This window comes from Prinia subflava, chromosome 9 (assembly GCF_021018805.1).
Source record: "Prinia subflava isolate CZ2003 ecotype Zambia chromosome 9, Cam_Psub_1.2, whole genome shotgun sequence".
NCBI classification, from domain to species: domain Eukaryota; kingdom Metazoa; phylum Chordata; class Aves; order Passeriformes; family Cisticolidae; genus Prinia; species Prinia subflava.
The window spans coordinates 23,737,640-23,752,954 of record NC_086255.1 but is presented as its reverse complement, the minus strand read 5'-3'; the positions used below and the strand labels follow the sequence as shown (position 1 = coordinate 23,752,954).

At 42.5% G+C, this 15,315-nt stretch overlaps 1 protein-coding gene across 10 annotated transcripts in view; it reads right to left on the bottom strand.

Annotated features, from left to right (window-relative positions):
• The window catches only part of ZMIZ1 (zinc finger MIZ-type containing 1), a 339,556-nt gene that overhangs the window by 10,465 nt on the left and 313,776 nt on the right, over positions 1-15,315 (bottom strand). For 8 of the 10 annotated variants that reach the window (XR_010081335.1, XM_063405933.1, XM_063405931.1 and 5 more), the window contains 8 exons: positions 14,441-14,627; positions 11,015-11,225; positions 9,720-9,825; positions 8,981-9,141; positions 8,602-8,669; positions 7,217-7,285; positions 6,474-6,721; positions 3,543-3,706 (listed from right to left, as the gene is read on the bottom strand). Coding sequence is in view for 9 of the 10 variants with exons in the window: in XM_063405933.1 (XP_063262003.1) it covers positions 3,543-3,706; positions 6,474-6,721; positions 7,217-7,285; positions 8,602-8,669; positions 8,981-9,141; positions 9,720-9,825; positions 11,015-11,225; positions 14,441-14,627 (1,214 nt within the window). In the remaining variant the exon portion in view is untranslated. The remainder of the gene's footprint in view (positions 1-3,542; positions 3,707-6,473; positions 6,722-7,216; positions 7,286-8,601; positions 8,670-8,980; positions 9,142-9,719; positions 9,826-11,014; positions 11,226-14,440; positions 14,628-15,315) is intronic. The other 2 variants (XM_063405934.1, XM_063405940.1) reach the window with 1 other exon arrangement.

Here is a 15,315-nt window from a genome sequence, read left to right as displayed (position 1 = left end):
CAAAATCCATCAGACTTAGGCCACTGACTCCACCAGCCTCCCAGTGAGAAAGCAAAATGCTCAGGATGGGAACATTTTCTATTTGCATTCAGCTAATGATAAGTTTGCTATGGTGCAAACACTTTGGGGTGTGTTTAGCTTGCACCTGCACTCCCACCATTTTTCCCTGAAAGCACTGACCTGCACTATGAATGCACCATCTAACAAAGTTGCCTTTGCTTGCATAGCAAGGTAATTCCAGAGTTGTTTTTAGAGGCAGAAGCTTTGGCACTCTTAAAGCTTTTACAGTCTATAAAAGAAAAGCTTATAGCAGACAACTACATCTTCAGCTTAACAGCACAGAACAACATAACTCTACAGCCCAACAGTGACCTCTAGGAGTGCTGAGATGTACAGCTGTGGAGCAACAGGGCCTGCCAGCTGCACAGCAATATTCCTTCTGTCTCTTGAGAAAATTATTGGTGGGGAAAAACCCCACCAGGTTAAGTCAAGGGTTTATATTTCTCTCCATTACCAGGGTCACAGTTTTACCGACTCTTCTGCTGTGTTAGCTACCAAAACTATTAAAAGATGCCATCCTTCCTACCCTCCAGATGTTCTTGGCCACTTTTTCGTCCACCCCTTTGCCAGGTCTGCAAGGTGAAACCTTGTAGACATGCACTGAATTTCCCCACCCTGCCCCTGAATTAGTTTCCAATCACATCAGTACCTGGGTCCAGATCATTTCATGGCTACAGTAACACTTTTGCTGGTGTGAGAGGGAGGAAAAGTGAAAATAGAAACAAGAGCAGTGACTTTTCCCAGTAGTACCAGCTCATATCAGCTCTCTGTGCATATGAACCTGTGGTGTCATCATCCATTGCTCAGTCACTCCTTACACTGTCTGTAGGAGCACTAAACTAGAGCTAATTGAATTCCCCTTTGTCTAGACCTTGTTTACAGTTTCTGAAAACAAACATGATATAATTGTGGCAGCTGTTCTGTAGCAATCTCACACTGTTGCAAGGTAGCATCTGCTCCACAGCTCTCACAACACTCTGTGCTGGGGAAGAGGTATTACTTCTGGTCATGTTTCAGGTCCTGCTCTTTTTCTTCTTCCATAGGAGTGGAACAGCAGTGTTAGGGAAGGAAATTCTGATTGATTCATCCCTGGTTACCCAGCCCTACCCACACAAATAGCTGCATTTCCTGGAGTGACCTACAGAGTATGACTGCAGGGATCAACTTTCTCTGCCTACCTCTGTGTGAGGGCCACCTCATAAACCTTCAAAATAGGAATGCCAAGAACTTCCTCAGCAGCATTCGGCTCCAGTAAGAGAGATCTCAGATCTAAAAGGGCTGAACATCCAATCCCAACTCACCTTGTAAATGGGCAAAGTGAATAGAAAGTGCAACCTATGAAAACCTGACAACTGTGTGAAAAGGAAAGACAGAGAGCCGGAGAAGAGCACAGGCAACATCTTAAAACCTTGGTTCAATCACACAATTTGTTTATAGTTGTTTTTCCATGAAGTGTCTCTCCAAAGATGTGCAACTACACAATTTAGGAATGTGTTAAAGGCATGTATTTCTCTAAAAGTAGTGATTTTAAAGGTGCTTTTCTTGAGTGTCTGCTGCAGACAAACAGTTCATTCTGAGAGAAAAGAACAAAAGAGAGAGGGTAAGAGAGAAAGAGGAAAGCAGAGATTTTATAGCACTGAAAAGGCTGTGTGGGAGCACTCAGAGTCCTCAAAGGTGGACTGAAGACTGCACAGCCACATTGACAAGGTTAATATAATTCTCCTCTGCTAGAAGACCTGAAAACTGATCCTCATTACAGAAAACCAGCCACTGACATAATGTAGGAATCTGCTTTAGTACTGCTTCCTATTCCCAAATGGTATTGCTTGAGTATCATGATAGATGAGGGAGAAGTGAGGCAAAAGTTTACTTTAATTGCCAGCTATCATAGCCAAGTACTAGATTTGCTACAGATTGGCCCACAGAACTGTAAATCCATTAACATTTGCCTAGATACACTCCCACGGCTCTGGAACATGCATAACCTTGAGAATCTTTCATGTCTGCTATATGTAAACAGTCCCATTTTCAGAAAGCTACACATTCTTCACTGTTATATTCAACTGCTTCATATCCACCCACTTCAGAAATTTCACCAGGGCAGGTACTACAGCACAGGTATGGCTGTTAACTGATGAAGTCAAGAGGTTCATGTCAGGTAATGGGAAGCAGAGAGTCATTCCCTGTGACTTGGAGTCAAAAGAAAGTAGCTGTGAGTGGTTCAGGCTGGTGTTATTTTCTCTCACTACAGTATTCTAATACTGTGTGGTTGATTCTTATGCAGGGAATTCTGACCACTGAGCTGTGTATGTGGAATTTGCCAATGCCAAACTACGCTTACAGCATGTTTGTCCTCATTTATCAGCCTGTGAAGCGGTAAAGTCATTCCCGTTTCTGGACTCTTCCTTTGCAGAGTCTTGGTACTTGGGCTCTCTCCAAACTCTCTGAAGAACTCTTTCTCCACTCTTCCAGTTCTCACCATCCTCCTTGGAAAACCCACTGCCAGCTCGAGGAGACATCGACTGAGTAGGCTTTTGCTGAGCATCTGCTACCACGTTTCCTCATTACATTCTGAAATTGTACTTTCTAGGATTCACTAAAGACACAGCACATATGACTTGTCAAGTTAAACATCCTTCCTGTGCAGTAACAGCACACTTTAAACCCCCTGCCCTGCAACTTAAATGAACATAAAAGGATGTATACACACCCCACACACAGAGTTAAAATAGATGACTAACCATGCCTAGAGCTAAATGCTGCTGGTAGCTTTTCTATCACCTAGTTGCTGCAGTACTGCATTTTCTGGAGATATATAAAGTTCTGTATAGAAAACTCAGTGCTCTGAGCAAGCTGCTTTTCCAATGCACAGTTCTGCATCACCATCTGAGACCCAAGGAACCTCTATTTTTTAGTCTCTTACACTGATATTTTCAGACCTGTGGCAGTGTCTCTCCTTGAAATCTGCAGGCTTGTCCTATTACCAAAAGTTTAAAAGTGCCTTTCATGCTACTTGAGCAGAATTCCCCCTCAAAATGCTTTGATGCAAATTTTGCCCTCAGAGAAAAAGCCAGGGAAGATATTGTCCCTGCTCTGAAGTCATCCAATATCTTGCTTTAACAAGCTGTCTCTTGGAGATGGATATTCACAGTCCTGCTGGCCTAGGGAATGAAGTACCTTTTTTTTCATGTGTCAGAGCAAAGCACAATGATTAATACAAGCAGGCTGAGCCAGGTTCTTTCTTTCACATAAACAAGCTTAAATGACAATTCAGAAAGTGCAGAAATGCTTCTCCAAAAACTCAAAATGGCCAGAAACTAGAAATGGCATTTCTGGCATTTCTCAAGACTACTCTATTTCACCACCTTCCCAAGTGAGGAATCCACAACAAGTAAATGCAGTTCATAAGGTAAGTCCATGAGCTGGATGAGAGCTCCTCACCCCCACAAACGAGAACCTTCGTGCCCAGCACCATTACTTACAGATTCCTGCATGGGGTGACTGAGAGGTTTGTCGAGAGCTGCCATGCTGCTCGGCATGTCTGGGGGATGTGACAGCTGTGGCCCATGCATGAAGTCATTCATAGATGTGCCACCAGGATTCCCATGCGGGAAGTCAAAATTGCCATGACCTTGGTAACTGTTGCCTGAAAGAGAAACAGATGTGGTTTGTTTCCAACGCTGATCTCTCCCAGTGTGTTGCAGGAGCTGTGTGATGTGACGCCCTCCCTGCACAGCACAGGGAGCTGTGACACTGAACGTGACAATGCTGTGCCCCCAGTGCTGAGTGAGTGGGGACAGGGCACTTGGCTTCCAAACACTGGCTGCTGCAATAATTCATTTATGTGTTGGAACTAATTGAAAACTGCTGACATTTGGAAAAACTACTGCCAAGTCACCACATAAACTTAACCATGCCGAGAAGTAAACAGGCTATTAAATTCTATGGGATAGTTGTATCTGGAACCATCTCAGTGTAACTGACACTGACTGCCCAAGTTCCAGATTATTTCTAGGACACCTGTGTTATTTATGTCTGTGCTTCTACACACTCAGTAAGATTGTAGCATTGCTTCAGCTTTTGATGAAAGTAATTGGCAGAAGTGAATCTGGAAGTAAGTGACAGAAGTGAATACCAGTTCACATCACAGCAACTACTCTACCACCTTCATAAAAGGCATAGAAGATGTGTTCATATCTAATCTGGGCTCCCACAAAACTTACAAAATTCACTTGACTGACTGGATTTACACACACATCTTGAAGCTGGCCTGGAGTCCCCTGCTGCTCTGCAGGACAAGTACTGTATGACCACTGTCCATATGGATCCAGCCCACCTCAGCCCAGGGATCTTCATCTGAATTCTAAAGCAAGCAGGTATCCCAATACCGGGATTTTACTCTTCATATTTTTTGTCAGGATTCCTCTCTTTACAATTCCAGCTCAGATATCAGCTCTAGTGGCTTATTTGCTATGAACAGCAAAAAGACGAACTAAACCCATTCACCTATTCCATACAAGCAAGTGAACTGCATGATACTGAGCTCTAAAATAACAGAACAGCTTTGCAGCTTGCACAGAGAGCCTGCAGTTTGTCAGCTGAAGTACAGCAGTTTTAAATATTCAACTCAAGAAGGGAGTTTGACAAACTGAAGTAGTTGCATCATTTGCTCTTTAGCACAGCTTCACAAGCAGAAGTTTAATCTTGAAGGAATAGTAGTCATTAGCCATGTAAGAGTACTTCTCAAAGACGTCAGGACTTTGATCTATCATGTAAATACTGCAGAGCCTTACTAATTCTCATTTTGTTAATCTGCAGACTGGATGAGTCTCACAGAACATAGCTGGTCTTGCCTTGCATCAGGAATAATTAATTAGCAGGCAGCTGGAATGTGGTCTTGTAGTACTGAATATTTGTTATGTTTGCAAATTAAACTTCAGTATGCTTCCCTGCAAACTGAAATAAACAAACATAAACCACAGTAGTAATACTACTCCTACACTGCTCTAAAGAACTGTTAATCAGAGGACATTATGTAATTGCAATCACTAAGTTTCAGTGCACGTATTGATGGAGAATAAAGATACAAGGCAGCGTGCCCAGGAGTTACAGCCATGCAGCAGCAAGGCCTCTCTGCAGCAAGAGCAGTGCCACGTGCTGAGGGAGGGACCCGTCACACATTCAGGATCATCTGGTGCTCTGCACTGACATCCCATTGCAGGGCAAACAGGAGAGCAGGGGTTTCACCTGCCAGTGCTGACTCGGGGTTCCAAGGGGCAGGGACTACCCTGCTACAGGACCACAGGGCAAGGCAGCAAAATAACAGTCTAGGCAGCAATGCTCACACAAAGCCTAAACCCCACACTGCTGTGGCTATCCTGTCTGCTCCTGGAAATATGGTGGAGAGTAGACAGCTCTGTTCTCAGGCTCTGACTGCACTTCACTCCTACTAAAAGAGGGAAAAATGTGATTCAGTGCTCTTGGCTTTGTTATAGTAATCATTCATCTGTTTGAAAACCTTGTAAGTTTTATCATCTGTCATCAGTTTTGCACTCACTGGAGCAAATTAACCGTATTTTGCACGCAATCTATATTTTTCTTCAACGCCTGCAAAAAGCACATGTATCACCTTGTAATCAATTTGGGGATTCTGATAGTGTGAACAGTTGGTCTTTTCCCAGAGCTGAACTGACTCATATCATGTTACTTGCAAAAGAAACAGTCTCTGGTTTCATGTTTTCAGAATTGTCACTATAATTGAGTTATTCACAACATACCAGTAATTTGAAAGCCTATCTCCATTGCCTGTATTTAGTTCCCTGTTCCTCAATCTGGTAGCACATGGTCAGAGGAATTCAAAAGTAATTTTCTAATGTAAAGGTGTTTGCAAAGCAGCTAAAAGCTCTTAAGAAGCCGTCCCTTTTCTGGTGGCCTATGGAATGTCACTCACCTGGCCACAAAATAACCTAGTGGCCCAATTAGCAGGGTTAATGGGTCAGGTTTTCTACTTATGTAATACTAGATGTTTTCACTTGAGAGTGGAACAGAAGGAAAATGCACAGAAAAAACATGCAGAAATGTTGTGCCAGGCCATGAACATAGAAGGTAACATACAATGTTTCTTGATTCAGGGAGGGCTGTGTGACTATGAATATAACAAGCACCAAATAATTTAAATATTAAGTAAAATAACTACAATATATTACTAAAATATAATGCTCACTAAAATATACACTCCATTGAACAGATGAACCTCAACTGAAAAGACAGGCAGAATTTCAGGATTGCAGCCATCTGAGTTGCTTTCCTCGTGCATCACTCTGAGAAGAGGCACTGACACCCCGAATCCCGAGGCTGCCTGGAGCACTGGGTGCTGCAGTGGGCAGCTGGGTGCCCAGGGCTGCAGGACTAACCTTGGTTACCGTACTCGGTGGAGTTGTTGCCTCCTGGAGGAGGGGGGAGGGATGGGTACGGTGACGGGCCAGGACCCAAAGCTGCAATCATCTCCATTACATTTGGCATGATCATCTGGCTTGGACTCATGGTCTTAAATCTTTTTGAGGGAATGCCATCTGGGTCATCTTTGATGTGAATATCTGACTTTATAGGGACCGGCCTCCAACTGCAAGTTGGATCAATGGTAACTTCTTCAAACTCGGAGCTGTAAAAGAATGTGAAAATTTAGCATATCATTTGAGTTTTTTTAAATCAATTCTACTGAGGTTTCCGTAAGAATCTGCATGGTAACCAATGTTCTAAAATGCTCTGGTGTAATACAACATTAAGAACTTTTACTCCTCAAGAGTGTGCTAAAAGCAAATTTAAAAAAAGGCAACCATGAGAGCACATTTCTGTGCTTATCCACACAATGAAATCCACACATATTGATGTGGTTTACCACCTCTGAATCAGAGGGACTACTTTTAAATACAAGAAAGCATTTAATCCTCCATTCTGGTTCTTCTCTTTGCCTCAGTGGTGAGGCTGCCATTAAGAGATAACCCAAACAATATCTAGGAAACTGGTTGACTCTGTCACCTGGTCCATCAAGGTGCCATGCAATAGAATATTCAAGTTTAATCACCAAGATCTAATCAGTACTCATTACCATATCTCCTAATTGTTAGTCTTGGATATCAGGAGAGAGATCACTTACTTTTGTATAGCGTTCAGAATACCCCACATATACTGGTCAACCTCCAAGCCCTCCAAGAGAGCAGTTTTACTAAAAAGTAAAAAAAAAAACAAACCAAACTTCATGTTAGAATATTGCTAGGGAAAGAATGATTTGGGGCAAACAGTTTTAGTTCTACATCTACATTACCAGGATATTTACATCAAACACACGAAATAAGGATGAATCTACTTGTGTGTGTGTCCACAAGCTGTTCGCATTCCTTAAGTAATTTTTGTTAGTGAAATACGTTGCAAATTTAAAGTATTTTCAAACACAGCAGATCTCTCCTGTGAACATCAGTTAGCACTATTTTTTTAATTAGATCTTTCTCTTTTTTTGAGCTCCACAGTACTATGGCTTCAAAGCAACTACATATTACAGCTATTCTGCTTAAGATGGGCACAGATGGGGACAGAACAAAACAACACTGGAAATGATTTTGCTATGTAGGCACTTAGATCTGAATGTAGGTGCTCATGCTCAGAGACACAGGACAGAAATTTAGCCTACATGCATGAATACATGAATTAAGAAAGCAAGATATCCAACTCTTGTGATATTTTTAGCCAAATGTAAAAGACAGAAAAGATTTGGGCAGTTTGGAGAGCGCACTTGTGTGTTAGGACATGGCTCAACCATGGACAGTAATGGAAACAAGCTCGTCTCCAGCCTGCCACGTCTGCAGAACAGCCAGAATGGAAATCCCCACTGCTGTTTGTACCTGACACTGGCTGGCAGAGCAAGGGCCCAAGGAAACTTGTGCAGACCCAGGGCCAGCTGTCCCAGCTGAGGCTGGAGCATGTCCCAACCCTGTGCCCTCAGCGCAGGAGGTTACAGACACTGAACTGCCCCTGTTTTTTCTGCCCAGTTAAACACAAGGATGGACAGCCTGTAACCACTTCCAACTTTTTCTTCCTTTTTTTCTGCAGCACACTAACTCCTTGGTCAAAACATTATCTTGACATTATGCCAAAATATCCATCCCTCTTTTCTTCTAAGCAACAACTCCAGCTTTTGCTCCTTGGAAATTTTTTACTTTTTAAAAAAATTAGCTTTATTATGGATTGTAGATATCTACCTCATCAGTATAAATATGTCAGCCTCTTTTGAACCCTACACAACCCATTGATGATCTGTAACGAAATCTTGTGAGAAAATATCTCGTTACATGTTTTTAAATTTCTAATAATCCAGGGTGGTAAAGTACTGTAGGAATTCTCATTGGACTTTATGCTCTTTAAGTAAATGTGATATATAACCTTATTTCCTAGAACTTCCTTCTTCTCCCTTTCACGATCTTAAACATGATCTGAATTTGGTCAAATAGTGTACAACTGCATTTTGTGTAGTATGGTTGCACTTACTTGCATACTGGACACCGCCAAGTTCCTCTTTCACAGTTCAGTTGCAAGTAAGATTCCAGATCAAAGCACTAGGTATCAGAAAGAAACAAAAAAGGAAAAAAACAAACCAGACAAAACAAAAGGAAAAAAAGGAAAATTGTGTATTAAATGAAGCAGTTAGACAAAAGTAAAACTGACATGAAAAAAGCCTCCTAGCCCTGAAAACTAAACCAAACATCCTCCATTTCCCCTCTACATTCAACATATATGCAGTTAACTGCTGAGGCTTACAGACATAAATGCCATGTGTTTATTAGGTGCTCTGATGGGATAACCAAGCTGAAGGTACTGTGACAACACGTGGCTGAGGGATCCCTGCCAGGCTCTGGCACCCACTCACTTGCACATGCTTGCAGTCGTGACCCCTGGCCGGGAGCTGGATCCGCCGGAATGTGATCGGACACTTCAGAGACACTTTAATCGCCGTCTGCTCTACTCCATCCTCCCCATTTAGTGTTGCATTGCCAGAGGAAGCTGCTACGCTGCTGAAGTTCCTCTTGACTGTTTAGGAAGAAGGTGGGCATAGATGTGAGAAAGCACAAGTGTTTTGTAAGTTCTAACACAGAAATCTGAAATTTCTTTAACATTGAAGAACATATAAGAAATGACTTCAACATTTAAGGGACAATTGAATGAACAATATACCCACGTAAGTGTCTTCTGTGTAATTTAGAGCATTCTCCTGAACAGAAAAACCATCACACATGCATATCAGCTATATTCTTAACCAAATTAGGTGTCATACAAGCACCGAAAGCAGCCCTAGATAAAGAAACAATTAATCTTTCTTTACTGGTGAGTCAAAAACAAATATGGGGGAAAAGTCAGAGAGATTCTCCTGGAACAGGACAGTCCTCTTTAGGAACTAAGCCTGTGTCCTTGAAACTTTGCTACCTCCACCCAAATCGTCATTAACATTTCAGGATACCAGGGATTCATCCACCCACATCATGTTCTGCAAATTCTTTAAGTGCAGCTTAAGGTTATCAATAAACAAGTAAACGTGGTGTAGAGATAGCTTATCACGACTGAGTATAGGCATTCTGGAAAGTCACCACCCACACGAAATGCAAACTCACTCTTGGTGATACAATGTTCTGCTGGGAGGAGACGTTTCTTTAGAAGACCTTGAAGTACAGAGCGAACCGATGGCCGGTGCACCAACTGCAACACGAACAAGTGTGACTGCAAGGAAACACATTTTGTTAGGAGAGAACCAAACACAGATGTTAACTGCACTCCCAAACTGAGCTGCACTCTCCCCTTGGACACTTGGTTTCTGTGAGAGCCTGAGGCTTAAACATAAAAGCTGGTTCTGCTCTGCTGAACGCACACGCTCCCTTATGGATATTCTGCACACTGTGCAGTGCTCCATGCTAAATGTATACGAAGGCTTAAAAAAGCAAGGATTTTTGGCATTTTCTCCCTCCTTAATATTCAGTATACGTACAGCTGACACATCAATCTCTGACATCAGGGTTTATTTTTAAAACCCTGTACTGTCTGACACAGTCTAGCCTACCTGCCTGCCCTCAGACTACTTGGAAGTTGTGAAACCAGTTTTCCACTGATGTGCCTGGAATCAGCTGAATCTTTTTACCCAACACAGAGCTCGTTGTGGATTCACAGGATGCTGCCCCCCTGCTCTTAGCCACCAGATAAATGACATTATGCAGGGAAACATCCATGTGAAGTAAAGCAAAGTGGGTGGATGGCGTCTTGTCAAAGTGCCTCACACTGTGACCTTGTGAGAGCAGGCAGCTTGCCCTATTGTCAGTGACAAGAGAACAGTCAGAAGCTCAGACTGGATTTGCAGAATGGTCTGCATTAAAAATACAGTACTCATCCCCAAGAGTAACTAACACATAGAACAGGAGAAAGGGGAAAGCTGAATGGTCTGGATTGCATCTCTGAATATGAGTTTTTCATCTGAAAAGGTATCTGAAAAAGCATCACCAGCACCAATGATTACAATGTTGATGTTTTCATGACAAACCAAAGACCGTTTAATACATTGTGTAAATGAAATTAGTACCATCAACAGTCTTCACTGCAATAATCTACTTCTACATGAACAGACTTCAGGCACCTTGTTACGCAGGCACACATGAGAAGGTAGGAGATGAAACTCCCCTTCTCCCCTAGAACCTTGTAAGAGACATTGGAAGGACGCCACTACATTCTGCAACAATTAAGCAGCAAAATTTCCATATTAGCACTCTGACTGTGTCAACATCATTAAGTAAAAACCTTACCAGAAAAAGGCATGGAAAAAAAATGAAAGTAAAGCTCTTTCAGCTAAGGCAACATTTGCAAACTGCTCTAAATAGCAGACTCAGCATCAGCAGCTGCAGCCCTGAGCTGGTGTACTTACGCAACAGCACGCTGTGACTGTGATCTGAATCGTGTTTCTCCCCGGCTGGCAGACGTGCTTTAGGTGCAGAGGTTTATGAGATGTCTTGTTGTCTCCACGTTCGATGGTAAGTGGGGTTGCATTAACGCTGACCTGGACTGAAGCTGGCCAGTTTGTGTTCATTTGTCTGTCTTCATGGTGATAGCACTTAAACTGCAATTCCAAGTCAGACCTGCACAACAACCAATAAATCTTCCTTTAACTTTGCTTGCACACTGCAGAGGGAGGTGGTTTTTGTGTTAGGAACATTTTTCTTGATCAATCAGATTACTTTTCTTGAGTTATTGCCATTAAGGATATAACACACTTCCTTCATAAAAGCCCTCAACAGAAGCAAGTCATGATGAATTAATGATGCAAGCATGCCCCAGAGTTGTTCATATTTTATACTTATAAAGGACTTTTCAAGGAAACATCTCAAACCTCTTTGCAAGCCCAGACCATGGAGTTATCCCTCAGAAAAAAGAGTGTCAACATCAGGTAGGTCCCTCCTGTGTTAGGAGTTAAGAATGAGAAAGCAATATGCTGCAGTGGGTTGTGCTGGAAGTCTGGATTCTTCACTGGACTTAAAGAAACATTTGAATGAATGCCTGTCAGACAAAATACAAGTACAGCTAATCCTGCCTTAGAACAAGTAAATCAACTAAGATAAAATGACTCCTATATCTCACCCCCCACCAAAATCAGCTTCTGTGATTCTAAATTAACATGGCTGTGGACTAAATCTATCCAATTTAGACCCTCTTTCAGGGCATGAATTCCTCCCACCTCCCCTATAATAACTTCCACTCACTATTTAGCTCCTCAGAAATTAGTTCTGTAACACCTTCAAAAAATGAAAGGGCTGAGATTAGGTTAATCAAAAATTAAGTGAGTAGAGACTAGGACTTTAGTCTCATCAATGTATGTTGACCTTGTCTTAGGAATGAGCAATTTCAAGAAGAAATTTAAAAGAACACAGAAAACTGAACTGAAATGTCAGAATTCTGCTGTTCATGACAGTAAAAGACAGCTCAAAGTTTATTATTCAAACTTTAAAATCTACATTCCTAAAAAATCTATGTTGTCTGAAAGAAGATATCTTTGTAAGATCCAAGAGGAGCAGCTCATTTGGGAGATTAACACCCTGCCATTTTCCTTACAAAGACTTCAATCTGACTCAACATCATCTTTTCTGGATTTCAAAACATCAAGATTTAGCAGTGGACACAAACATGGGATTTTTAAAAAGGAAGTTATAGATCACAAATTACACAACCTTTCAACATAAATCCATCTACATGAAGTCTTTTCAGGCTTTTTTTCAATATTTTATTAACCATTTTCTGAAAGCTCATTCTGCAAGTTCCACTCAGCTTCTCACCTCAAGAGAGCACAGCACAGTGATCCAAACGTGGAGGGAAGCAAGGCTTGGTAGCTCTGATGTAAACCCCAAGCAGACAAGGTGAGCAGGCCTGCTGAGTGTCACAAGGGTGACAGACTCAGGAGAGCCTCGTGTTCTCAGCATACAGTCCTCCACCATGGGATGTTGTTAATAACACAGCAGGGTGAACACTGAACCAGCTTCAAGGAGACATTTTCCCTGCCTTCAACATTTCTGTTTCTCGTAACCATGAAAAGTTCCCATGGGGAGAAAAATACTTGCATTGCAATTCATTATGTGTGTACACGTGAGAGGTTTTGCCGAATATTTTAACTGGCAGAAAAATATCGAGAATTGGCTCGGTTCCACCATTCTCTATAAAAACCAAAATCCATCCACACATGTGACTAATTCATTTTTCTGGCATCCGTCCAGTCCTGAGTTAAATGTGAAATTACTTCATTACAGGACTATCCGTTCTCCCCACTATTAACAGGCTTTTCAAAACAGCAGACCTGAGCACACTTTACCTATGAGTCTTCATTAAAGTAAGTTTAAATAAAGGCTATGTGTTTGGTAAGCGAAGGAGGGAAGAAAGAACAGATATTAAGAAACAGCCTCATGCCTCAGTGCAGCACTATAAATCTACTGAATGAGCCAGCACAATCCCCAGTAGTGATTACTTATTAATAAGAACTGGCAAATAACTGCCAAAACTCCCTCTGCTGCGAGTACTCCACGATAATGAAATGCAAGTAAGCAATAACTGACCTCAAAGTTAGGTGTTAATTATTGGATGTGGTCTGCCTGCAATCTCCCTCCCTCCCAAGCCCCAGGCTCCCTCAGGGCACAGGGGCATGGTGTTAGCAAGGACTCCTGCATCCTGCATCCTGCATCCTGCCTCAGCTTTAGAGCCAGAGTCCGTCCGGGCCAGGGGAGTGAAGGGCATCTCTCTGCCCGCCTCACACTCTCCACACCAGGAAAACACAAATCTCCAGTGGATTCCAGTCAGTGGGGTGAAGATCCCCACAGGAAAAACAAAACCTGAAGCCCCATCTGTAAGCAACCTCCGTGCAAGATCCCAAGCAACTAACCAGCCTCCACAATGCACAGAGAGAGGCTCAGACAATGCCATGTTTATCCTGCCTCAGCAACTCAGAAAGAGATACTTTCTGAGAAAAACCAAACAAGGAGACAAAATTATTCACTAGTATTTGAAAATATATAAAGTAAAAGAAGAAAAAAAAAGCTCTGATTGTCATTTGATCTAAGGCCCTTCCATGAACATGGCAATCAAAACATACCCTGGAATCACTTATACAGATCTACATTAAATATGAGAAAGTACCACTATGGAAAACCATTCCTCTGTGCTGGAAATAAGAATTCAGTGTAAGTGAAAACCAGAAGCTTTTGTATGAGGAAAGCTATGCTCTCACATTTCTGAGCTGTGCTTACTGGTGGAGTCAGAGAGCAGGGGAATTTAGGAAATTAGCTTCTGAAGTTTGGAGGATTTAAGCACTTGTCTTTCCAAATTATTTTACCAAGCCTCAAAATCGGGTCCTTACTTGTAAGTGGGATATTCTTCATTATCAGGTAACTCTGCACTGTGTAATTAAGCATAAACTCTAAGAGCCCTGCAGAGCTGCTCTCACATCTAACGTTTCAGAGGTCACAAAGCACCTGGGACTTCAGATTTCCAGATGGAAGTTTGAAGTGGTGTGGGTCAGGGAAACCCCACTCCTGTTCCACCCAGAGCAGAGAGGATGCAATGGTTGCAGTGGTTTTTCAGATTCTGCATGCCATGAGCTATCAGCAAGGACACACAATACATATTGCGAAGCATTTTAGAACGTGTTGTCTCTGGAAAATGACAGGTTAGAGCACCTGCGAGTTGAAAGGACATTCTCCCTACCCAGGCTACAATTTTGGAAGTGAAATTCCTGGCCAATGGAAGTGCCGTGCCTTGGCCCTCCACTGCTCCCTCACAGGACACATGGCACTTGCAGCGAGGCTGGGCTCACCTCCACATGAGCGTCTGGTGCACGGTGGGCCGCAGGTGAAAGACGTGGTTGCTGACCGCCAGGTTGTGCTCCAGGCGGAAGGGCTCCAGCACCACCCCGTCCCTCACCGGGAACGTCAGGCGCAGCTCATCGTTGTGGTTGGCTGGGATCGAAGAGGGAGAGAAAGCGTGAACTTTCCCTTTAGCATCTGCAGTGCAATAACAATGTGTATATTTATACAGAATAGCAACAATGGCACAGTGATCTGCTACTGGGTCTCACTTAGCAGGCTCACACACACACAGAAATACAGTCAGAAGTAACTCTATCATCTAACTGATACAGGTGACAAGGCTCAAACTGATAGTGGCACAGCAGTCTTCTACTGTCACACACTTCACATTAGGGCCATAGCACTCCAGCCACCAACAGAAACCAGGCATGGCAAGAATTCTTGGTTTTTATTACAGGATAGGTGCTGTGTCCAAGTTTACTCTGTTGGCAGAAGACTGAAAACAAATCTCTTAATAATGTCAAACTGTGATAATGTTTGTTTTCTCTGCTTTGAGCAGGGATCAACATTACCCAATTAGTTTCAACGGTTTCATCAGCTGAAACTATGTGCTGACCAAAGACACCGGTATTCAATTACTATCTGAGCCCATAAGATGAGATTTTGAGGTAACTTACAGCTGATCTATGAAGTCCAAATGGCTTTAAATCCTGTGTTCTTGCCCAAATAATACTGCAGCCCATCTTCTTCTACTTGGTTTTTCAGCTATCCTGAACTCCAAACAGAGCTGCAAAGTGCTAATGCAGCAGCAGTTATTTTACAGAAAACATAAGGTTCTCCCAGCTCCCTAGTAAATGATAGCTCCTGTTGTTCATCAGTCACT